At 40.3% G+C, this 24566-nt stretch overlaps 1 protein-coding gene across 1 annotated transcript in view; it reads right to left on the bottom strand.

Moving 5' to 3' along the window:
• The window catches only part of ADCY1 (adenylate cyclase 1), a 136922-nt gene that overhangs the window by 52513 nt on the left and 59843 nt on the right, over nucleotides 1–24566 (bottom strand). Inside the window, exons 4-5 of the mRNA XM_034065282.1 lie at nucleotides 16912–17023; nucleotides 1863–1990 (exon numbers count right to left, since the gene is read on the bottom strand). Coding sequence (XP_033921173.1) covers nucleotides 1863–1990; nucleotides 16912–17023 — 240 coding nt within the window. The remainder of the gene's footprint in view (nucleotides 1–1862; nucleotides 1991–16911; nucleotides 17024–24566) is intronic.

Raw genomic sequence — 24566 nt, 5'->3', positions numbered from 1 at the left:
TGGGTATGTGCATGCATTGATGAAATTAATTGTGAACCTTCTCTTCTCCAGGCTGAACAGTCCCAGTTCATGCCTTCCCTTTTCAAGTTTATGTTATCATGACAGCAACCAAGGAATGATAACATAAAAAGGGAACACATTTCATTTCTAATATCAGTAAAACCAAAACATTCAGAAGAGGGAAGTTCAGATATTTATACCACTACCTTATTTGTATACACGAAACACAGCACAACTAATGAATTAAAGATTAATGCTAGGTTTAAAAGAGGATGGGAGCATCAGCTACTGCTTTTCAGGGATGAGAAAAAGAAAAAAGGTTTTGGAGAAAGTATATAGGGCCTGTATATCTAACTATGCTCATAAAAGCCAAAGCTTCCATAAAAATGGAGTATCCATACGCTGCTGGAAGAATGCACATATACATGATTTGTAGACTTCAGATATTCTTTTAGGATTTTATAGTATCATAGATTACAAAGTCTTTTGTCAATTTTACAATGTTTACAAAGATGATGAACCTGCACTGAGTGAGAGAGGTTCATTTATGGGTTCATTTACCCAACCTTTCACACTCTTGAGAGATTTTATTAATGAACATAATAATAAAAACACATGGATTGAGCTAGAAATAAGAATCAGCCTTCAATTACCTTAGTTAATTGAACATGAAATATATGATGTGGCAAAAGTTTTATTAGAAAGAAGAAGGTGAAATGCTCCAAATCAAAGATGCATAATTTGAATTCATAAACCTTATGTTTGCTTACTCTATACTATTTGTCTTTGTTTAATAGTGTACTGTCCATTTTGACATTGAGGTTACACTGTGGCCTATTCACCTTCACAGACAATGTAGGCCTTCTCTGTGCATAATGCAAAAACTTCAGGATTAAGTGAAGGGAAGCAGAACCTTGACTCAACTCCACATTCCCAACAGTCCAGATGACAACAGAGAGAAAGCACAACTGGTTACAGGAAACAGTGGCCAAACACTTTTAAATATAGAACAGGCAAGGCCCTCTGCTGTGACACACCTCTTTGCAAGCTCATCCCAAACGTAACAGCACTGTGCTGAGCAGCATTTAGTTATATACAAAATTAAGAGATGTGCATTCTCTCCCATAGCCTTCTATAAAACACATGTGTGCACATACACAGAGCAACAGAGTATTGAAAATATTTCCCATCTTTATCCTTATCCTTCCTATGTGATGAAATTGATCTCCAGCTCCCTCAGAAAGCTCATTCACAGTTCTCTCACATTCACATTTTCCGCCTTGCTAAAATAATGATCAATGCAGAGCAGAGCTCTCAAGCATAAAAAAATTCTACTGATCAGCAAAGTGAATTTCACATAACATTTCTGAAAAGCAGCATAAATTACGGGTTTAAACATGACATACAGAAAGGAGAAATCAGCAAGCTATCATTTTGTGAATACAAACGCATCTACAACATGCATACATCAGGATTGGCTTCGAGTTTACATTCTGGTATGCCAAATGAGTGGTGTTTAATCCCTGTAAAACAAGAAAATTGGGCTCCTTTCTTCGTGGCAAATGGCAATAGGAATGTTTCATCATTTCCTGGTATCTTTCTGTCCCCTTATCTGTACATGTATGTGCCTCTACACACTCACACTTGTGAACTTTTCTTCTCACAGGGATTAAATGGAGTGGAAAACTGACATTTAGAATGGCCCTCCCCAAAAGCAGTGTCCTATGACCTGAATGCACCAGTGTGAATTGCTAGGTGGGTAGCGACAGCAGGCACTGCTGCTTCTCTGAGAACACACTTCTGAATGCCACAAAGAAGCTGTTGTAGCCCTCCTGTCTGGGTTCACTGTTCACAGTACTTACGTGATGGTGTCAATCATATCCAGTCCCATTTCCACACAGCAATGGGCATGATCTGTTTTGGGCTGGGTCAATCCTGATACACAGTAGTAACAGTCCCCTAGGATTTTTATTCTTCTGCAGTGGTTTTCCTTTAATAAAAAGAGAATAGGAAAAGTTTTACTATTCATATAAATATTCCAATGCTACAGGATAAAATCTTCTCCAATACTATCATTCAGGGAATCCTTTTCTGGTCAAATAAAGTAATCTACAGTTCACTAAATCTGGTATAGAAAAGCTGACATACACACATTTATGTACCTATTTATAAATACATATATATATAGTAGAGATCAAACCCAGACTGTTCAACGCACATAGGGTAACACTGCTTAAATCTATAGTTCTGAACAAATATATTCTTGACCTCATGTTAGGTCAGTGTGAATTCAGGATTTTCAATGAAACCTCATTTCCATATGAATCCAAACCAAAGGACTGAAGCAAACCCACTATTTAATATCAGGAAATGTTTGTATTCTGAGAAACTTTTGTTTCAAATCCAGTTCCAACTTACCAGGAAAGACACTGTATTGATCTGTAAAGGCACACACATTTGTGCATTACCAAGTCATAAATCACAATTTACAATACAGCACAATCAGTCTAACTAAGACACACGGATAAGAAGATGCAGTCAGTTTGCATTAGCATCAAATCTATCTCCTGTTTGCATACACTTTAATTTCTACAGCCAAAGAGGTCTGGCTAGCTCTCTCCCATTTCGAAAAACCAGTGATGGCATATGATGATTGCTACATTTGTTTGAGCAGAAACTTCATTTCTAAACAGAAAGCACATAATAAAATGCCTTTAACCAATAAACTATGAGTAGACATGAAGAGATGATGATATCCCTTGCAACTACATGATAGCAACTTCTACCAACATGCAATATGACACAGAATAATAAATAACCTGATTAAATATATTCAACTCACACAACTGGGACTATGCCAGTAAATGACCCCACTTGAAGTAATGCACACAGTTCAGGTGTCCCCAGCATAAGGAGGACATGGAGCTGCTGGAGCAAGTCCAGAGAAAGCCACAAGTAAGAACAGGGTCTGGAGCACCTCCCATACAAAGACAGACTGAGAACACTGGGGCTGTTAAGCCTGGAAAAAATAAGCTGCGTGGAGTATCTGAAGGGGGCTACAAGGATGCTAGAGAGGGACTCCTCATCAGGGACTGTAAAGACAGGACAATAGGTGATGGGTTCAAACTGAGACAGGGGAAGTTCAGGTTAGATAGAAGAGTTCTTTACTGTGAGGGTGGTGAGGCACTGGCATAGGCTGCTCAGAGAAGCTGTGGCTGCCCCATCCCTGGCAGTGCTCACGGCCAGGTTGGATGGGGCTTGAAGTAACCTGGTCTAGAGTGAGGCATCCCTGCCCATGGTAGGGGGTTGGAACTGGATGATCTTAAGATTCTTTCCAACCCAAACCAGTCTGTGATTATATAAAAGTGCTATGCAAAATTAGCTGTTGTGAATATGATGAGAAAGGATTAACAAGAGTCTAGTTCAGCTTCTCATACGGACACGTCTTGTTATCCAGCCTTCTGCCTTCCTGAGCTGACCACACTCTCCACATCATCACTCATATTCCATGCCAAAAGTGATGGTTAATCCTGTAGCCATCCCTTTCTCTCTGACACATCATACACCAGCATGAGGGGCTTGTTATTATATCCTCTTCCAGCTGCAGGCATTCAGATGCCTCTCTTCTTCATAAATGTATTGAACAAATATTATACCATGAGAATTACCTCTGTTCAGGCATGGGGGAATGTATGCTAACTCTCTTTAGGAAAACTGCTTTTTCTACCTCTTTTTATAAATTGAGCAGTAAACTCATACCTTGAATCATCACCCATCTTCTTGTATATGTTTAACTACTAGAAAGGCTTTTCTAAGAGTGACTGCTTAACACTTCTTGTGCTGTACAGCAGGAGTTTAAACAGATCACCCATTATCATTGTTAATATACATTTTAATGAATGTGAGCATCATTATTCTAGATGTCTTACCACTGAGGCCGTAGAGGATTCCCACAGTCTGTAGCCACAAAATGCCTCACCAATTTTACTTAATGTTTTAATCTGGTATTTTGAGATCCTTGGCTACAATGGTATTATAAAAGTACAATAATTATTTATGCACACAAAGTAATACACAGACCTCAAAATCTATCCTGACACAAAACAGGCCTTCCAACTCAAGGGTCTTGGACAGAAACCACTAAGGTTTTCAGTACTAAATCATACTGCCAAAATAAGCCTTCTGGAAAGAAATCTGGGGCAAATCTTAAAGAAGCGAAGGGTACTCAGTAGTTAAAGCTGGAACTTGCTTTTCAAAACACATCCCATTTTTGCCCACACCTTACAATCCTCTGTAAAGCCCTTTTCATCTTTATATTTGGTATGCATGATTTGTGGCTAGGCAATGACTCTTTGACCCAGCCTAGAGTTACTCAGAAAAGCCATTTCAGTAATCCGAGGTGGACAATAAGTGTGTGTTCATCCATCGGTGGTCTCTCCTGTTCAGGGTCAACCTCCAAAATGGTTTGTTTCTAATGACTTGGCTTTCTTAAGAGAGCTTACTGTGCTCTAGAGCAGTACTGCACATTTTATAATAGGATACACAAAATGACTGTCAGGCTGGCACAACACAGTCGAGCAGCCTGGTGGATAGATAAAGGAAGGAAAAAAACCCTGAACAGAGCTGGATCCATCACCACTTTTCCAAGGGAATTTATAACTGGTGCAGGAGAAAAATGAAAGGAAACAAGGACTACAGCATTTTCTGGAGGGATATTAGCTTTGATGGAAGACACATGGCTAAATCACCTGCTGTTTTGAACCCACCACTCTGTTCCTTACCAGATGTTCTCCTCACTGTCCTTATTTATAATCAATTAATATACAGTAATCTCTAGGAAAATGGTTTTCTTGTTCACAACACGCGAGGCAGACTTCCAGGAAGGAGATGGAAAGCAGCTTTGCAAGAGCAATCTTTTAGAGGATTGATATGCAAATGAACAATCCAAACTCTTTCCTTCTTTGTTTTGTTTTCTCAGCAACTTCCAAAGAAGCCCTTGACTCGGCAGGATTTTTCATACTTGTGACAGCAATGAATTCAAGTTGATGATTACAAATTCTAGTCACAGTTGATACGAGCAATGGCTGTTTAGAAACAGCTGATAATTTCAGTTTATGCACATGTTAAAAGGCACCAGAGATTGCTAGCACTGCATTAGCCAGGCAGCTTGCCCACCTGCGGTGCCTCAGTGAGATGTTTCCAAGCGGATCTGTAGAATTCCCTCTGGCACCACTGTCAGTCACAGGGTTTGTCAGTGTGAAGTGGAAACCCTGCTCGGAAAGCAGAGGATACTTCAAAGTCACTAAGAGCTTTCTTTACATTTTTAGACAAGCATTTCCCCTATCTGTTAGGTAGAATGGGTTGGGCATGATGCTGTGTATGGTGTTGAATTGCAAGGAGTGGTTATGGTGTTGGGTAGAACAGACTGGGTATGGTGTTGGATAGAATGGGGTGGGTAGGGTGTTTGGTAGAACAGGGTGGGTATGGTGTTGGGCAGAAGGGGGTGGGTATGGTGCTAGGTAGAACAGGGTGGGTATGTTGTTAGGTAGAACAGGGTGGGTATGGCATTGGTATGGTGTTGGGTAGAAGAGATTGTTAGGTAGAACAGAATATGGTGTATTACTCTTTCAAACAACTCCATCTTTTTGTTGTTGTTGTACTTCTATATTTAAATGCATTTGGCAGAAGAGTGAAGTCTGCCAAGACTGCAGAACTGTTGACTGGGACCATTACCTCCTTATTCTTGTACCACAGATATCAAGTACTGTTTTGTGTACTCTGGATAAGTTGCTTTGGTGTTTTGTCTTTTTTTTTTTTTTTTGTGAGTTGTTTCTTTTTTTTCCAATAAAAACTAAAGGGAAGAGAATTTACAGTTTGTAAAATATTTCCTACCTCTCCCAGCAGATTCCATCAGCAGACAGCGAGGTCTTCCCTTGAACAGAGAGATTCTGCTGGAGGAGTACAAAGCCTTGTAAAGGAGGATCTTTCTCAGATGTCAGACTGCAACAATCCTTATTGTCATTGCTGTTTTGTTGGCTTTTTTTGGGGGGGTGGTGTTGTTAGTTTTGGGTTTGGCTTGGGTTGGGTTCTTTTTAATAGGCTATCCAAGTAAGTACTTGTTTATTACATGGAATAGATCCGAAGTCAGGGATGCTCAGCACATTATTTCACTGTCTGGTAGGAAAAGAGCCTCTTTATAAAGCTTTTATTTTAGACATGGCAGTTGCTAATGCAGGAAAGAGTCCCTGCTGATTTCAGTCACTGCAACAACCTGTATATTTCCATATGCTCCTGTGTCATTATGGTACATAAGTACCTATTAAAGTGAGCCAAAAAGGAAGATTACAGTTTTTAAAAGCAAGATTTTAAAAGCTAAACATTGAACTTTTCTTCCTCATAACTCCACTAACTGCAGTGGAATTACAGCAAGGATGAGTCTGACCCTACGTGACTTAACTACAACATATTTAATGCTTATTGTGCACATCCATTTCTTTTCCTGCAAGCCTGCCAGCAACTTGATTTGCAGGTGTGCTCATCAGACTTTTACTGTTCTACCCTCCTGGAATCAAAATCTATGAGTAGGAGGGATTTTATTTATCCATAACTTAGAAAGACACTTTTTGCTATTCCTACTAATAAAAACTGCATTAGCTGAGGTCCATAAAAAGATTCTTGGCCATATTCACCCAATTTAGATTTAGTTATGCTGTGCAGAGTAAAAACAAAAAAGAGAGATTAATAAGGTCTACAAAAAGATACATAAGCAGTGATTCCCATTTCCCCTAGCTCAGACCCTGCCAGTCTTACACTCTCCTACAATGCTCTTGGACACTGAGTTTTGTTTGGGCTAGAAGAATGTGAACAGGAATTTGCTCAGTGACTGCAGAGTTAGAGCCTTAAACAGAATTAAAGAAAACAGAAAACCCAAACCAACACATGTCCAGGCTCAGCTGTTTAAATGGTGGGGTACAAGGGAGGAGATCTATTAGGCCTGGACTTAAACTGAAGGTTTTACTCTCAGGGGAATGTTTCAGCATCCTCACCACATTTCAGACATCAGCATGAGTGAAACTGCATTCCGCAGAGGGGTGGAAGGACATGCACTGGCAGCACAGGGAGCAGCTCTTGAGCTCAAAACCCCTTCATACCTCCCCTCACTACATTCACTGACTGAAACTGCTTGAAACTGTGGGGGGAAAACACCATTGCCCAACTCCCTGATAAAACCACTGTTAACTCAATGTTTTCTTCACGTACTGAAGAGGGAAACCATCAAAATGCAAATCTCCAAAGGCTCAGTTTTCACTGAGAGCAGAATTAACTCTGGGGGATCAGTGGTGAACTACAAGGGCTAAGGAAGGAACATACACCAGTCTGCTGGCCCTGCCACTGCTGTCAAGAGCTTCATCACTGAGGCCAGGCACTGTCACAGAGGGATATGGTCACACTCCCTTACAGACAATAACCTCAAAGTAAGATCAATGACCCTGAGGAAAGGACCCATCACAGAAGCACTTTTGTGTTTTATCCCCTCTCGTATTTTTCCTAATTTTCCTAAGGTTTCCTTCCTTCTTGGTTTATCAGTTATTTGCTTGCAGAAAGCCCCATTCCAACAGTTTTCTCTGGGCAGCCTGCTGTGCTCAGAGCTGTGCTGTTTGTATCAGGTAGGCAAAAAGGGATTGAATTTTCCATTCATGTGAATCAGTACAGCATCATGGGTTTCTGGGGAACTCCACTAATTTATACCAGTTGTTCCTCTAATCCTCAGGGGACCATAATTCAATAATCAGACTAACCACATCCCAGGTACAGTCCTTTCTTAGTTATTAACAATATAAAATGACTACTGGGGAAAAAAATGCAAAGCATCTTTAAAAGTTTCCCATAGCAATAAAATGCATTCTCTTTTTACCTCTCTTCACGAACCCAGGAACTTCATTCTGCTTCCAAAGAGGTCTTGAAAGAGGACAAGATAGGATTCACCACTGTTACCACTGCAGCTTATTTTCAATATGCTTAGCATGTGCATCTTAAATTGAACATCTATAGCACTCTGTGCCAAAGTGCTATTAATCTCAATAGAAAATTGGATTAGAAAGCTCTGAATCACTCCAGAAGTTAACATAAATTTATCTATATTACAGATGTGATAGAGGCACAAAAGATACTTGCAGAAAGAATAGTATTTTCTACTAGATCCTCTAAAGCCAGAATGATGTCTTTATTCAATTTCATAAAATCTGTCCATTAGATGGAATAGAAGTGGAAAAACCCCTGTATTTTGGCTATCATGCTGTATAAATATATGCACCCATCCATCCATATGTGTGCATGGACAACATACACAGACACAGTTCTGCAAACTTACACCCCCTTGAACATATACACAACATATACAGTGTTATAATAATAAATGCATATTTATATGTGTATAATGTAAAATGTGTATAATAATATATAATGTATTATAATATGATATATAATACTATGCATAATATAGATGGTTTATACTGTATAATAATAAACACAAATTTTAACATTCATCCTCTACTCACATGTTAACCAAGGTGACTCAGCCTAAGAGCTATGGGCCAGACAGCAGTTCTGAACCCTCCTTCCAACAGATTTGAACACAGACTGGTAGAAGATATCTGGGTGCTGACACCTGCTCTTGGCATTAACGGTCTAGCCCTTTCTTTATGCATGTAGTGAACACCATACTGCTCCAAGTGCATTTGGAAGGGCATAGTACAGTGTTCTGCTGTAAAGGAAATGGTGAAGGACAAGCCACCCTACTTCTGGGTCACAGAAGGTCAGTGAATATGATGGAGTTCATCAGAAGGCTGTACAGTGTAACTAAGCAATACCATATCAAGTTATTAGAATCATCATAAATTCACAGCCTGGAAGGGACCTTAAAGCTCATCCAGTTCCAACCCCCTGCCACAGGCAGGGACATCTTCCACTACACCAGGTTGCTCCAAGCCCTGTCCAACCTGGCCTTGAACACTGCCAGGGATGGGGCAGCCACAGCTTCTGTGGGCACCCTGTGCCAGCGCCTCAGCACCCTCATAGTGAAGTACTTCCCAAGATCTCATCTCAGTCTCCCCTCTGGCAGTTTAAGGCCATTCCCCCTTGTCCTGTCCCTACAGGCCCCTGTCCAAAGCCCCTCTCCAGGTTTCCTGGAGCCCCTTTAGGCACTGGAGCTGCTCTAAGGTCTCGCCTTAAGAGGCCTTCTCCAGGCTGAACCAGCCCAGCTCTCTCAGCCTGGCTCCAGAGCAGAGCTGCTCCAGCCCTCGCAGCATTTTTTCACTCTCTTCCAACATGTCTTTCTCATGCTGGGGATCTCAAAGCTGGTTTCACACCATATGTAACTTTCAACAGTAATTTCACACTTGTAATTTTGCCTTTTTCTTCGTTCAGTAAAACAATAAGATTCACCAAGAAGGTTTCTTTGTGTAGTATCCAAATCTATTTTAATAACTATGCTAAATGTGGGCTACAACATGTGAGAGATTATTGAACCCAGCTTATCAGATAAACTTCATAGTCAAACCCTGAGTGCAATAAAGTGACATGGAAATTACAACCAGCTCCATTACATTGCAGTGTGCCAATAGTGATAATACACTTTTCAAAACTGCCCAGTCCATTAGAAACCCCTGTCAATCACTGCATACACATTTTAACATTTCTTTTCATCCAGGTTCTGAACTGTGGGCTTAAAAACACCCCAGAACAACTACTTTGATAAGTTTCTAATGGAATAATGCCTGTAAATAGTAACTTTACTAACTCACGCTAGTTCTTGTACATCTGCTAGTCCCAGCATAACAACCCTTGAGAATGAGCTAACTGCAACACTCCACAGAATTCAGTTTAGCAAGGTAATGGAGACATACTTATCACAGTAACAGTTAGTACAGAATTGACAGGAGGAGCTTCTACAGAGTGGCAGGAATAATAGGAAAGGAAAACAAATCTGGTTTCAGTATTTGAAGTACCCCAGAAAATGGCTTGGTGGGCTCTGATTGAGGAAAGCTGGCCATCGCCACATGAGCATATGTAAGCTTGTAATTTAGTAATGCATTTGTGAAGTTATGATGAATTATCTATCATCCTGGGAGCCATATCATGCACGAACAAATGTTGAATTATTCAGGATAGCTATAAAAAGGAAGACATTTTGCTTCTAATGCTTTTCCTCCATTTTACTGGTAATTATATAGGCTGATCTGCAATAACCTACATGTTCTTGGCCTACCTTTTCTGTGCATTCCCATTCTCACAATAAATCCCTTCCCTACTCCACATGGAGCGTAATTTTACAGAAGTAAAAGGTTAAATGTTGTTTGTTCTGGAAAGTTAGGACCTATTTAACAATCACCTAAGTTAGCTTACTTGGAAATGTAAAAGGATTTTAGCAAGAATATCTTAGGCAATCATCATGACTGATACACATGCTTGTCTTCTTCCCAGCTTCCCTTAAGTATTCTTTAAGATGGTGTCCCTTTATGATGAGGAATACCCCAGGAGAAGCAGGCCTAAACCAAACACAGTATAAAATGTTGAGAAAGTAAGCTTTAAATTTCAGGAAATGGATATTTCTTCCACATTTTTCTGACCTCAAGGAGATAAAAAGTCTTGCTTGAGAAAAGCAAAGTTGACTGCTCTGAGGATAGTGCTTCTGGACTGCAGTGCAGGAGGCATGGCACCCATGAAGCTGAGGAGAGATCCTGATGGCTGCTCCCTCACCTAATATGTGCCCCACATAACAGCTTGGTGCATGGACAAAGGACTCCGGGTAGGGCTGTGTAGGCAGACTACATTAGACAGCTAAAATACACCCCTGGGTTATCTGCTAAACTGCTGTTACAACAACGGTGTGAAACAGGCACTTCAGGAGTGCAATTAGACATCTTTTTGGATGACATATTAAACTACAGTAATACCTTTCTCTATGCTAACTGCTCAAGAAGTCAAAACAATCAGCTTCAGTACTAATTTCAATACTACTTTCAGCAGCCCATGCTGAAGCATCTGAAGCTTATCAGGATAATTCAGTAGAGTCCTATGCAAAATGCACCTCTCAGATTTGCAGAATACAACCTCACAAAGCATTTGGTAATACACAACAACCAAGTAGATCATGATGAGAGTTATGGCACAGAATTGGCATACCAAGCAAAGTATCTCCTTACCTAAAAAGTACCATAAAGGACGTTAGCAAAGACCTAAGCTCTGTGGTACCTGCCTATTTATTTGTTCCTACAATACTTAAAATGTGTGATGCTATCTTCCTCCCTGGAAAACCATCTCACAGACACTTTAGCTTCAGACCACACACACATCATGAGTCCCTTGTCCTATAGAGTTGCAGAGGTATTCATGAAGACCATGTTAATTTAAGAAAGCTTACTTCCTTAGGTCTCCCTTTCCAATGGCTGTTCAGAACTGGGCTCAAGCTTACATGCATGATCTGCCTCAGCAGGATCCTGCATAAGCACTAGCAAGGGGTTTGGGGATACAAGTCCCCTTAAAATTAGTCTTTGTAAATATACCCCCTTGGTCCACACTTACCAGTTTATACAAGGCAGGGTTACATGGTGTGAGTTTATATCTGTTTTCTAGCACCAAGTTTCCTACCTTAACCAGGCTGCAAAAAAATGTGTTCATTTTGTATTTTAAAAGTACATCATAATTACCTTCAAATAAACTCAAAGCATTCTATAGATTCAATAGAATTCACTTCTTAAAGTGACTGCTTCTAGGGACAGGTAGTTCAAAGCACAGCAAGGAACTGAACGTTCTCGACACATTATAAACCCCCCCAAACAAACACCACAGAAGCTGATTAAAAATATTACTTGCTAACTCTTTGCCTCAGGCTCAATTAAGTTCAATATCTTTGAGGCTGAACAGGTACAAAAAGCCACTTCAGTAACATTGGAATTTAGAGAGTAAAACTTGTTAAAAGCTGAGGAGGTAATCAGGGAAGGATTCTAAATTAAAATGGAAAGAGATAAAAATAGACTCAACCTACAAACACTGGCAAAGCCTGGAGGTATACATACTGCAAATGGGAAGAACAAGGAAGCAGTGCGTGTCAGTCTGGCTAACAGATGAGATGCCAGAAGTGGCATGAACAGGTAAGATCTTTCATTCAGAATATCAAAGTCCTTCTAGGGATGTCCTTTGAAAAGAGCCTGAACTTCATTTATCCTTATCCACTTGTAAATGGAAAGTCTTAGAAGTCCAAGATGCAGTAACATGGAATTTGAACTAGAAATAACAGGATCTGTAAACACAAATGGTTCATTTTCCATGTATATTAGATGCAGGAAGTATGGGAGAGAAGTCTACCAAACAGAACAATTGAAGAAGATCAAAATTCCTCTGAAAAGCCAACCCATTGCATTACAATGCAGGACACTGGATAAATGCCTCCTCTTTACTATTAAGATAACTTATTACAGATAAAGTATTTTGGGTAAGGCTGAACTGCACCACAAGCTAGTGGAGCTGTGACCATGACAGTACACGAGCAGGGGCACGTGCAACTGTGTGATGCTACTTGGGTAACCAAAGCCTTGAGAACCTCCCTCATCCACACTAAATCCATGCCAAAGCATGAAAAGCAAATGCACTGAAATACACAGTGTATTACAGTAACAAGGCAGCCAGCCTAAGTGTGGGGTGTCCAAGAATTCCTTGGGAACTTAAACCCAACATGATGCAAATGATTATATGTCACTAAAATTCGTCACACTTACAAGTAAGCTGAAGAATGATGAAGTGGAAGCTAACTATAGTGTTGGAGCTTTCTCTACATAGCCACAGCCTTCATTTTAACTCCCCAATAGGGGCTGAAGGTTAACTACAAAAGCACCTGATCTCATGCAAAGACCAGTTGTTTAAAGCATTTGTTGATAACATGCAATGCAGAATGACTACCATTAGGGCAAAATCTGAGGCTGCACAGTGCTGCTCTTGCTTTACTAAAACTGGAAGAACTGAGAAGCTTCAGAAGTAACAGACTGAACAAAGTAAACTAAGCCTGAATGGCAGATAAAATCCAATGGAAATTAATGCAAAATCATTCTTTTTATTATTCATAGGCCTGATGAGAAACTTAACTAGCTGTGTATGTTCAAGAAGGTGGCTTGCTATTGTGCACAATCCCAAAGGAATCTCTACATGGGCAAACTTACCCAGAAAGCTTACAGAAAACCAGGGTGCCTAAAGACTGTGGCATTCCAGTTACTTCAGTAACCAGCCAGACAAATGAACCCTGAGGCATTCCTCACAGCAATGCCCCATGTGGATTCTCTGGTGTCTGCTAGGAAGAAGTTACACTCCTGTAAGCACACTAATACTATCACTCATTTTTTATTAGCTTTATATTTTTGAGACTCACTTGTGACTGAAGTTGGCCCATAGACTCACAAGTTATTGAGACCAAAAAGTCTCATGCTAAGTAAGAGTATCTAAGATTGTTTCTTTAAGAAACCAAACAGTGCTATTGGGAACACAGAAAACATGTCACCAGTTTAAGTACTGTATTCAGATCACCTCTTCTCCTAACAGAGTTCAAAGACTCAAGAGATTTACAAGGTAAAATAACCTGTACAAGATAAGCTTTTGAAAAACAGGTTTTCTCTAGGGGTGAATAAAAACGAAACAACATGATAGAAGTACAAATCATTTCTAGTAGGGAGTAAGAAGATCAGGACTTCTCTTCCTTCTCTATAAACTGAATCCTCAAACAAGCTTTCAAAGGAATTGAATGACAATAAGTTGAAAACTAAGGTTTGCATTCAGAATTCCCTGTTACAAGCTGTATTTTATTTGTATTTACATTTATATATATATTTGAATATGTATATTATTTATAAATTGATCTTCACAAATTTATATGTGATTTTAAAAGATGCATAGGATTTCAACAACTATTTCTCTTCCCAAAAAAATCAATCAAGCAGCATATATGCTGCTGAAAGAGAGAAAAATCTAATGCTAAAAAGCATAAACTAGCTTCTAAATGTCAGAAGGACAAACATTAGGATTCAATTGTCCCAGAGCTCTCAAAAAGGATTTTGTGTGTTTGTGTGAAGCACCTGGCTCTGGTCAGCTTATGAGCTCTACTGTCAAAAGCAAAGACTCCCTATTCCTGTAATGTGTCAACGTGCCAAAATGCCAAGACTCTTCATAGGACTTCAAACAAATATACGCTGCCTTACACTTACTACGCTTCCCACAGTGGTGACAGGGACTTTTTAAGCATTACAGCTTTAAGACAGGTCGGCCATTTCAACAAGGGCTGCCATAAACTTCCCCTTCCACTTGACATTGCTTCCCAAGAAGCAGTAGCACACAGCGTGCACACTACAGTTCTCACAGCAGAAATACCTATCACCAATACAGTTTTCTTTAAAGTCCCTGAAGTTTCCTCCTTCATCATTCTGAATGCTAAAGCACAGCATTGTCTTAAAATCAGCCTAGTGCTCTGGTTTGATCTAATAATGAGTATGTAGAAGTTGTTATAAACAAGAGATCAGAGTCCTTCTGAACATTACACTTCCCCAGCACATTTCTTCTGACTGTGGGAGACACAGTAACAAGTCTCCCTTTACCACATCAGAAGGTGCCATGGAAAGTGCATACGTTCTGTCCTTTATCACACCCAATGGGGCACAATCAGAGCTAGAAGGACAAGTAAACAACAGATCTTCCTCACATACCTGAAAGAAACCATGAGATTTATTTTCATATTTGGAAACAGAACGCATGCAACCTGGATAGAAAAGCTAAAGGTGCTACTGTCTCAAATCTGCTTCTTCCCTAACAAACAAGTAGCCTCACAAGCTAACATGTGCCTGGTACCCTGACTGAGATGTCACTGACACCTCCAGTTGGCTCCAAATGACCACTGCTAAGGGAGCAAGCAGGGTACAGTAGCCACTCCCATTGTTTCAGTGCTATGTCCTGTGTCATAGGCTTGTGCATTTCTGTGTGCACATCTGATCTCCTGCTATGTCACAGTACTCTCACATTACTACATTGTTTTGTGTTTCGTGGCTCAGATGACTCCACAGATGACAGTATTCTAAGTTTTAAAAGCACTAAGAAAATTTGGGCTGCTCAGCCTGGAGAAGAGAAGCTGCGTGGAGACCTCAGAGCTGCTTCCAGCATCTGAAGGGGTCTAAAAGGATGGTGGAGAGGGACTCTTCATCAGGGACTGTAGCAATAGGACAAGGGGTGATGGGTTCAAACTAAAACTGGTGAAGTTCAGCTTAGATCTAAGGCAGAAGTTCTTCCATGTGAGGGTGCTGAAGCGCTGGCACAGGGTGCCCAGAGAAGCTGTGGCTGCCCCATCCCTGGCAGTGTTCAAGGCCAGATTGCATGGAACTTGGAGCAACCTGCTCTAGTGGAAGATGTCCCTGCCTACAGCAGGTGGATTGGAACTAGATGATGGTCCTTTCCATCCCAAACCAGTCTAGGATTCTATGGCTGGTTGACATTTGGAGGATGAAATTCAGTAATGAAATTAAAGTCAGGAGACTGAACTTTTTAAGGCATTTAAGCTTTTGCCAATGCTCATCTGCATGGCAGTCCCTTTTATGTCTAAAGTATACATCTATGAAGCACCTGGGGGCCTGTGCTCCCTCTGAGGCATTGCCTGCAGTTCTACTAATGAATTGGTTTGCAAAGCCTATAAGTGTGTTATAAATTCATACCAAAAAATCACACTTCTATTGCATCCCTACTCAGCATCTAAATTAAATCTTTTGTTTTCCTTGGAAAAAGGGAACACACAACAGTTCCACTCTGTTATGACTTGGACATCAAGTGCAAACTGGGACATAGAACCTAAACAAATGATAACCCTTTTAAATAAAAATAGGTCTTTGGAAATCCTGGCATCTTGTGGATCAGGAGATTTCTTTCTCCATGGGGTTGAGAGCTGTTTATCAAGAGGGAGCCATAGATGCAAAGTGTCCCCAGGCTTCAGATCTCATGTGGAAGGCTACATCAAGGAAAAGTGAGTTTGGACTGAAAAAAAATGTGGATGTTGAGAACCTGAATAAATTTCTTTAGGCTGCTGCAGAGACTGAAGACAAGACAGCTATAGAGCAGAGGAACATAATTCATGTGGAGGTGATACTTCTCAGCGAAGTCCTCCCATCATAGATTTGAGGAAATTTTGCCTTGTTCAAGGGGAAAACACATTTTCAGCATATTGTTAAATATAATTTGAAACAAGATGTGTGATTTTTTCAGGCATGTCCATTCCTCTCATTTCTTGTCAAGTGGTTGTGGTACCATTAGACTAGTAGGAGTCATAAGCAAGGAACATTTCTCTCATTTTCTTTTCCTCGGGGAATCTGGCACAATGTAAGTGCAATCACCAAAACATAAGCATCAGTTATGATACAGATCCCATTTTCCCTACAATAGCCTCTCTGAAAAGCTACCATCATTTCAGTGACAAGGAGTGCTCTCTGTGAAGAACTGATTTTACTCTCCAGCTTCTTATTATCACAGAAAGTAGTTTTATGCCATCCTGCCAATATTCACAGTTTCCATTTTCTTGTTTTTTTCCCATGCAGGATGGAAATGTAAATATTGAAATATTACCTCTATTTTATGGAAACAAAACCAATGAAGAGCATTGATGGCCTCCAAAGAGGGGGAAGGAAACTACATTAAAAAACAGGAATTCAAGCTTCTTTCCTAAACAATTTAAATGGACTGTTTTCTCTCCAGAATACTAATAAGATTAGGAAGCTTTAAATATTCACAACACAGAGGGCTATATTGGTTTATTACAAATTTCTAACATGTAACTCATGCATCATTTTTCAGAGGGGAATTTAAACTCAACTGAAATAAGAATGTTGTACTTACTGTAGCTAATTCATCAAATTTGCCAAAAAGCTCATTCAGCAGCTTCACCAGCTCTTGCGCAGTACACTGTGATGCCAAACTAGTGAACCCCACAATGTCTGCAAACAGAATGCTGTAAGGAAAGGAAAAACACAGAGGCATCAGTATAGATGTCTTCACATTCTCATTATCCTCTTTTATAGCATGACCCAAAGCACTAACTCAAACAAGCCCTGAAACACTACCAATAAAGCGCTAGTTGGAAATGGCAAAGATTCAGACAAATAGGCATCAGCCCGGTGCTGTCAGCTGCTGTAGAGAACCCTGGAACACTTTCAATGCCTGTATATCTATTGTGTGTACCTATCCGGTGTAGATATGGCAAAGCACTTCGTTCATGAGGTTTCCCCATGGTCACATCAAGGAGCAAAAAGAATAACTATGTCTCCTCTTTACAGCTGGGATCTGCTCAGCAAGATTGGTTTCAAAGGCAGGTTTTGCACTGGTGGAGTCCCACAGCCAAACTGATAAATCTTGCATGGGGTACTGAAAGCCAGGAGTCAGTAACTTGTGGACTGTAGCCCTGTGATGTGGTCTTACAGAGCCTGTGAGGAGCCAGCATCCACAGTGTCAGGCCAGGCTTCTCTGTACCATGCTGTATGGCTCAGGGAAGTGTCCAGCTTCCATCAATGTTAGCAAGGTTTTGATGCCCAGCAGTTTAATCTGCTTTAACAATTCCTACCCATCTGATTGACAATGAGGGAGATAGCTGAAAGTGAGATTGAAAGTAAAAATTCTTGTGCAGATACCATGGAGCTCTGATCCTTTTAATTATCTCGATTCCTTCATCTGCTGGTAGAGGTTCAGAGCCCACTGCAGGAACTTGATGCATTTATCTCCAACATCCAGACTATAAATGTCAAACAAGTCTTTATTTATGCAAATGCTAATAAACAGTCCCAAGCTACATGGCCTGAGTATACCTTGCATAGTGTAAAACCTAGCTTGTAAATGGCAAGTTAAATTAAGCATTACATATTCTCCTTCCCCTCAACAAACATTAACTCTATAGTTAAAAATCAGATGTTAAAAAAGCAAGGTTAACAAGTCTACTATTTCCCATTCACCATAAGCTACAGAAAAGAGCAAATACAGCTCCTTACTCATCCCCTGCTTCTATAATTTCATTTAACCCAGTTGCTAAAATCCCATGTCCACTGGAGCAGGTTAGTAATGTATCCCTAATGCACAACACCAACTCATTCAAAGTTCAATGGCTTTAATCTACATAGAAAGCCTCTGTGTTGTCATGCTAATCCTTGGGGTAGTCTCCCCACTCTCTTCTCCTCTGAGCAAGCTCTATGAGAAAGTTGCTCCAAATGGCCTGAGTTCAGGAAAAAAAAATGGGCTTCCATTCCTTTGCTGTTTAAACACAACAAAAATGCTTCTTATAGTGAAACATTCAGCATTTAGCTAATTTTACTGATGCGTGCCTCTGCTGTCATGAATGTGAACCTACCATGTGATGGGGAAGGTAAAAGGCAATAATAATAACAACAACAATAATAATAACAATAACACCAACAATAATAATAACAGAGTGCAATAATGCCAACAAAGTGCTCTGTATATTTGCCCATCAACATCTACTTACTCCCTGAATTCTGCACTGACATCCTTGCTGTTCGACAGCCCTAGGCTCTTCTTCCTGGAAATTCATCAGTTAATATCAAATCATTCTCCTAAATTCCTTGAAGATTTTCCAATGTACTTAAATGTGCAGCAAAGTCTTTCACACAGCTTGCTTTATGACCCATTTGCTTTATGACCTAAATTCACATCAGAATTCATACAGTTGAAAAAGACAAAACAACTGTTGCTATCCAACATGTCATGTAGTTTCCAAGTTTTAATTAGATCCTGTTTGTATGGAATGTAGATGCTGCTTTATAATAACAGCTTCTGTTATCCTTGCTACCATTTCACAACTCATCCTTTGCACATTCTACATTTTGATTGGTTTTATTTTTCTACTTCCATTTTAAATACAGCATTCCACTTTTTTCCTGTCTAACCACATTTACAGTAATAGCTCCCACAGCACCAACAAAACCAGCATTTAGGGTGCAGGGTTAGGCCTTTAAGGTAATAACAATGTTCTCTCTTTACAGAGGTCTTTAGCAATGAAGAACACACACATACACACAAACTAGAAATGCCCAGTGCTTGTGGACACTGTATAACAATGTCTTGATGACTAACAGAGCAACTATTACACTGCTGACATGTAGACTTACATCAAAACTCTCAATCATTTAAGCATAGAACACAGAAAATACATTTATGCATAATCATTCAGCTAAACTGAAAGTTATTTTACATATGACAACCTTAACATGTCAGGATGGGATCCTTGTTAAGCTTTTAAACTCTTGAAAAATGCTCATTAGTTTCAAACCACTGGTAATTATACAAAAAAAAGTATAATCTACTACAAAAAAGTCTGTAAATGTAGCCACAATACATAACTGAGCATATAATTGCAATAGGTAGGTATTTTAAAGTAAAACATGTAATTATCATGAGCTCAGACACAGTTGTTCAGTTATGCCTGGGAACTATTTCATACTGCAGCTACCTATATCCATCCATCCTGAAGCCAATATAATTGGTTAGGTAATGTGACTGCTGTTACACTTTCCTGGCATTAGAGGTTCTTCACAAATGTGTATACTCTTCAAACGTGCAAAGTAGAACCATGCCTGGACATGGCACAAATGGGGGCAATGCTGTGGGTACAAGCCCTGCCTTTTTTCTTTAGAGGAACACTGCTCTATTCTACACCCATGAGATGTTACAGCCAGAGAAGCTACTGCATTTCTGTTGAAAGCAGCCTGAAATTCAAGTAAACAAACATGATTTTTCAGCAGGGATAGCAGGAAACAGCCAGTGGTTGAACAGAGGCTTTGGAGAACCAAAGGGCAAGCAGCACAGCTAGCCTGCTGCTTCCACAGACTGTTGCCACTCAGAGGTGACAGTCCTGAGAAGGGTGACCCTTTCTCACATAGCTCTGATACTCTAAACATGGCATTGAAACTCACTAGTTGATTCATTTTATTTTAGCTGGTGTGCTAACCAATACTCTCTCTTGTACTTCTTCACCTCTCTGTGCCTGTGTGTTTCCTCTTCACTTACTACTTGGACTGCAAGTATTGTGGGGCAGCTCCAACATGTACTCTTTGCCATACAATGTCTCAAACAAATTAGGGCAGGATCTTGACTTGTGACACCAGGCTTTGACTATGGAGTCAAATCACCCATCTCATGCAATAAGCTTTTTCTCCCATTACATCCTGCTTGGGTTTTTTGAACATGAAGGACACAGAAGGCATTTATCAGGACGCAGCAGTATTTGCCACAGAGAAAGAGAACAGAAAAGAGATCACAATTCTTGCTCTGGTCATGAAAGTTGTCAGGGTGTTAACAAGAGAAATGATAAGATGTACAGTGCCAGAATTCCAGTGATGTGCCCGAAGTGTTTCCAGGGCCAAACCCTATTTTCAAATACATTAAAATATGTTCAAAGTACAAGTCTCCACCTGCTGCTCAGCACAACACAAATGAACACTGAAATTCCTTTTCCTTTGAGCTGGATATATAATTCCCGCAAAAATAATTACAGTCTTAAATGTAGGCCATGTCTAACATTGATATACTTAGAAAAGTTAAGACAAAGCAACTAGAGGAGTGACATCAGTGTTAAGGCACATTAATCAGTCCTGTAGATGCACTCATTCAAGAGCAAAGTAGCCTTGATTCACTGGAGCTTAATCGCTAATTGCCAAGGAAGTTCACATCCTCAGAGAGGATTAAAGCAGAGTAAACTAGGGCTACCTTATTTATGCATGAGAGAGTCCTCATTGTGCTACAGTGTACTAAGGGACACTTCACAGTGACTGCCAAGTGATTTCATTTAAAAAATATAGGTATTATCATATATAAAAACAAGAAGAGAGAAACTACCCATTAACAACCATTTCTCTTAACGGCCATTCAGGGATATGACTCTCCCTGCTTTAATTCCATAGAAATCTTAATGATGCCATTGGGGCACTTGGTGAAAAAGCAAAAACCCCACAATCTCAATTAAACTGAAACTATTAAAGAAAGAAGAGAAATGAAAATGGAAAGAAAGTGGAAACAAAGGACAAAGGCTCCTTCTGTTTGTTCAATAGCACAGCCTACACATGGTTCAAGCACTGCTCTCCATGAGAAGCCATGTAAATGTGATGGTTAGCAAGTCTAAGTAGTTATTACAGTGCTAAGCCTGACCTTGCCTCATTGCCCAGGGGCTCAGCAATGCCCTTACTCCTCCATCTCACAGCTGAGCAAAGGGACCCCAAGGAGCTACCATTCTCTTTGCTTGTGTGCTATACCAAAACCTCTGCAATCCTATGTTCTTTGAGGTACCTGGTATCTGTCCTGTAGTTTTCAGTCATACCAGGTTTTTATCAGTAATTTCACAAGATCAGGAAGTTTGGCTAATCTGGTAAAAACTTAAACCCCTTTGGCTTTCAGATAGACAGTGATCAGCATCATAACTTACAACAGCATGTCAATATTGTAATTAAAGTCTAGGGGAAAAGATAATCAATTATTGAGCAGAGCTTTGTCAAACTTCTGCTCTTGATTTTAAGCTCAGCATGACACCATAGAGGTTTGCTTGATTCTAACGCTGCCTGCCTGCTTACAAAAGTGCAGAGGAACAGATATTGAGTATTCCTAAAGCACAAGACAGCAGCAGTAGATTGTCTGAAATCTTTCCCTCTTACCACTTTGAGATGCAAGACACACTTCTGTCACTGATTTTCTCTCTCAAGGTAACAGCTTTGGTTACCCTTTCCATGACTTAAACCCCACAAACATTGAGGAGTGGGCTCACGTGAACCTCATGAAATTCAGCCAGAGGCCTTGTTGAACATCTGGCTGTGGGCAATCCCCAGTGTGGATATAGACTGAGTGATGAATGGATTAAGCAGCCCTGCAGAGGAGGACCTGGGGGTACTGGTGGATGAAATGCTGGACATGAGTCACCACTGTGCGCTTAGAGCCCAGATAGTCAGTTGTATCCCAGGATGCATAAAGGGAAGCATGGCTGGCAGGTCAAGAGAGGGGATTCTCCCCCTCCACTCCACACTCATGAGATCCCACCCGGAGTACTGCATCCAGCTCTAGGGCTCCCAGCACAAGAAAGACAAGGACCTGTTAGAGCACATCCAGATAAGGGTCACAAAAACAGTCAGAGGGGTGGAATACCTCTCCCATGAAGAAAGGCTGAAAGAGATAGGCTGCTCATCCAGGAGAAGGCTCCAGGGAGACCTCGTTGCAGCCTTTCAATATATAAAGGGAGCTGACAAGAAAGAAGGAGAGATTTTTTTTTACCAGTGTCTGTAGTGAAAGGACAAGGAGTAACAGTTTGAAACTAAAAGAGGGTAGATTTAGATTAGATACAAGGAAGAAATTCTTTCCTATAAGGGTGGAACACATTGCCTGGAGAAGCCGTCAATGCCCCATCCCTGGGAGTATTCAAGGCCAGGCTGGTCAGGGTTTTGAGAAACTTGTTCTAGTGAAAGATGTCCCTGATCATGACAGCGGGTTGGAATTAGATGATCTTTAAGGGTCCTTCCAACCCAAACCACTGTTTCCATGATTCTGATTTTTAATGGAGCTTTCTTAAGGCCATTTTTAAAGTTACCTGGAGTATTTGGTTTGATACACAAACAGCTATTCCTAACTGCTTCCGGTATAAACATTCTGCATAAAAGCAAATGAACACTGCAGCGAGCAGCTTCAGGAAAGAAAGCGTTATAAACAGCCATCTCTCTCATCTCTGTCACAAACAAGGCGTTGAGCTGTTTCAACACAGGCATACAAGTTACATGCATCATTATCTCATATTCCTTGGCTATGTGGAGCATTGCTGTGTTGACAAGGCCTGAGTCATCCCTCCAGGACCTTGTGTATTCCTGTTTCCTCTCCTCTGATCCCTGCAGGCAGGCATAGCCAGTGCCTGCCCAGTGACTGCAGCTCTCTCGCAGCACTGCAGGAAGCTGCAGCACCTGCTAAAACCCAGCGAGGGAAGCCTGTGGCTTGGTCTAAGGGATTTAAGCTGCTTCCCAACTGTGAGTATTGACAGAGCAACCCTTTTCTATGTCACTTTACAGGGTGTTCAGGAGGAGAAACCCTGCCAAGTTACACAAAAGATTTAAGAGCTTATAGGTGGTAAATGTTCGCTTTTAACAACACTCATTCATGTGCTTTGTGCACTTGAATAGTCCTGCTGGTTTCAGTGGAGCCACTTGTATAAACAAAGGCTCAGCAATGTAAGGAGGGGTTGTGTGCCCTGTTTTTCATTTCCACTTGGGCCATTTGTTTAATTAGAGTCCAATTTACAGTAAGGATGATATTCTAATGGCACTGCTGCCTCAGAAAGGAACCTGTAGGGGTTTTGCTTCCCTTGAAGATCAACCCTAATGAAAAACTATTGATAATTTTATCTGTAGCTCACTGTAATGATTAAGAAACAATGCTCTCCAAAAGTGAGAGGGCAGTTAAAACTAAGAGCAAAGGCAGATGTGTTTTTACATAAACTAGCTCACTGTGAAGTCTTATGAGCTCAGAAAGACTGCATACAAAAGACTCATAGGGCTCATGATGACAGCTTTTAAAAGCATTAAAATGGGTAAGTTAAATTCCAAAGTGTTTTGAGTTCTGATGCCTTCTAGAAGACAGTACAGACCAGAAATATTTGCATATATATAAATAACTGCAAGCTGTGCTCCGGCCTCAGACTGAGTTACAACAACTTCTAAATGGCCATGAGGAATCATTTTATTGGTAGCTTTATCCCAGCACGTGTGTTGCCTGAAATGAATCTCTCTTCTTTCAAAGCAGTCAGTTCTATTTCACGCTGTAAAAACCAGGTTAAATGAAATTGTTATACCAGAGGCTCGAGCAATTGGTAGCAGTTCAATTGATCACTTTCTGTTTATCTCATGAACATTAATTGAGTTATAGAGCAGACTGAGAAGCTGTCTGTTAACATACCAAGTCACCCATACCCTTATCCATGCATGTGTTGAAACAGTGTCATTCGTACCTAATGGAGTGGGAAAAGTCTATTCCAAAAGAGACAAAGAACAAAATGTGTTGAGGGCTCCATTCAGGGCTGAAACACAACTTGAAATTACTGAATTGAATTATAGCTGCATGAAAAGATTCAGTCAGGACTAGTGTGTTTCTACAGTAGCCACTGTACATATATGTGTAATTTGTAAATTCCTCAGGCATGTAGGACCAAAGAAGGGATAAAGATGGAAAGATGAATCCTACATTACTTAACCTAATCTTAAGAAAGAGCTGTCTCTTGTATATTACAAACCATACTCCTAAGCGTTACAGAAGAGTTGCTTTGGTGGGGAGTTTTCATAGGTAAGCTCACATCTGGTCCTCACATCCCTCATGGCAACCTTGGCTGGAGCCACTTCAGTAAGGTATAATCTGTACACTGTGTTGAAATGGCTTCTGAACTGCATATGGACTATTTCCTTCTCATGAGCCACAGATATTTTTTGATCATTTTATGATAATTTATTAATGATCATTTTGATCATTTT

This window comes from Melopsittacus undulatus, chromosome 1, assembly GCF_012275295.1.
Source record: "Melopsittacus undulatus isolate bMelUnd1 chromosome 1, bMelUnd1.mat.Z, whole genome shotgun sequence".
NCBI lineage: Eukaryota > Metazoa > Chordata > Aves > Psittaciformes > Psittaculidae > Melopsittacus > Melopsittacus undulatus.
Note: the sequence above shows the minus strand (reverse complement) of the source record. Positions and strands in the feature narration are given on the sequence as shown.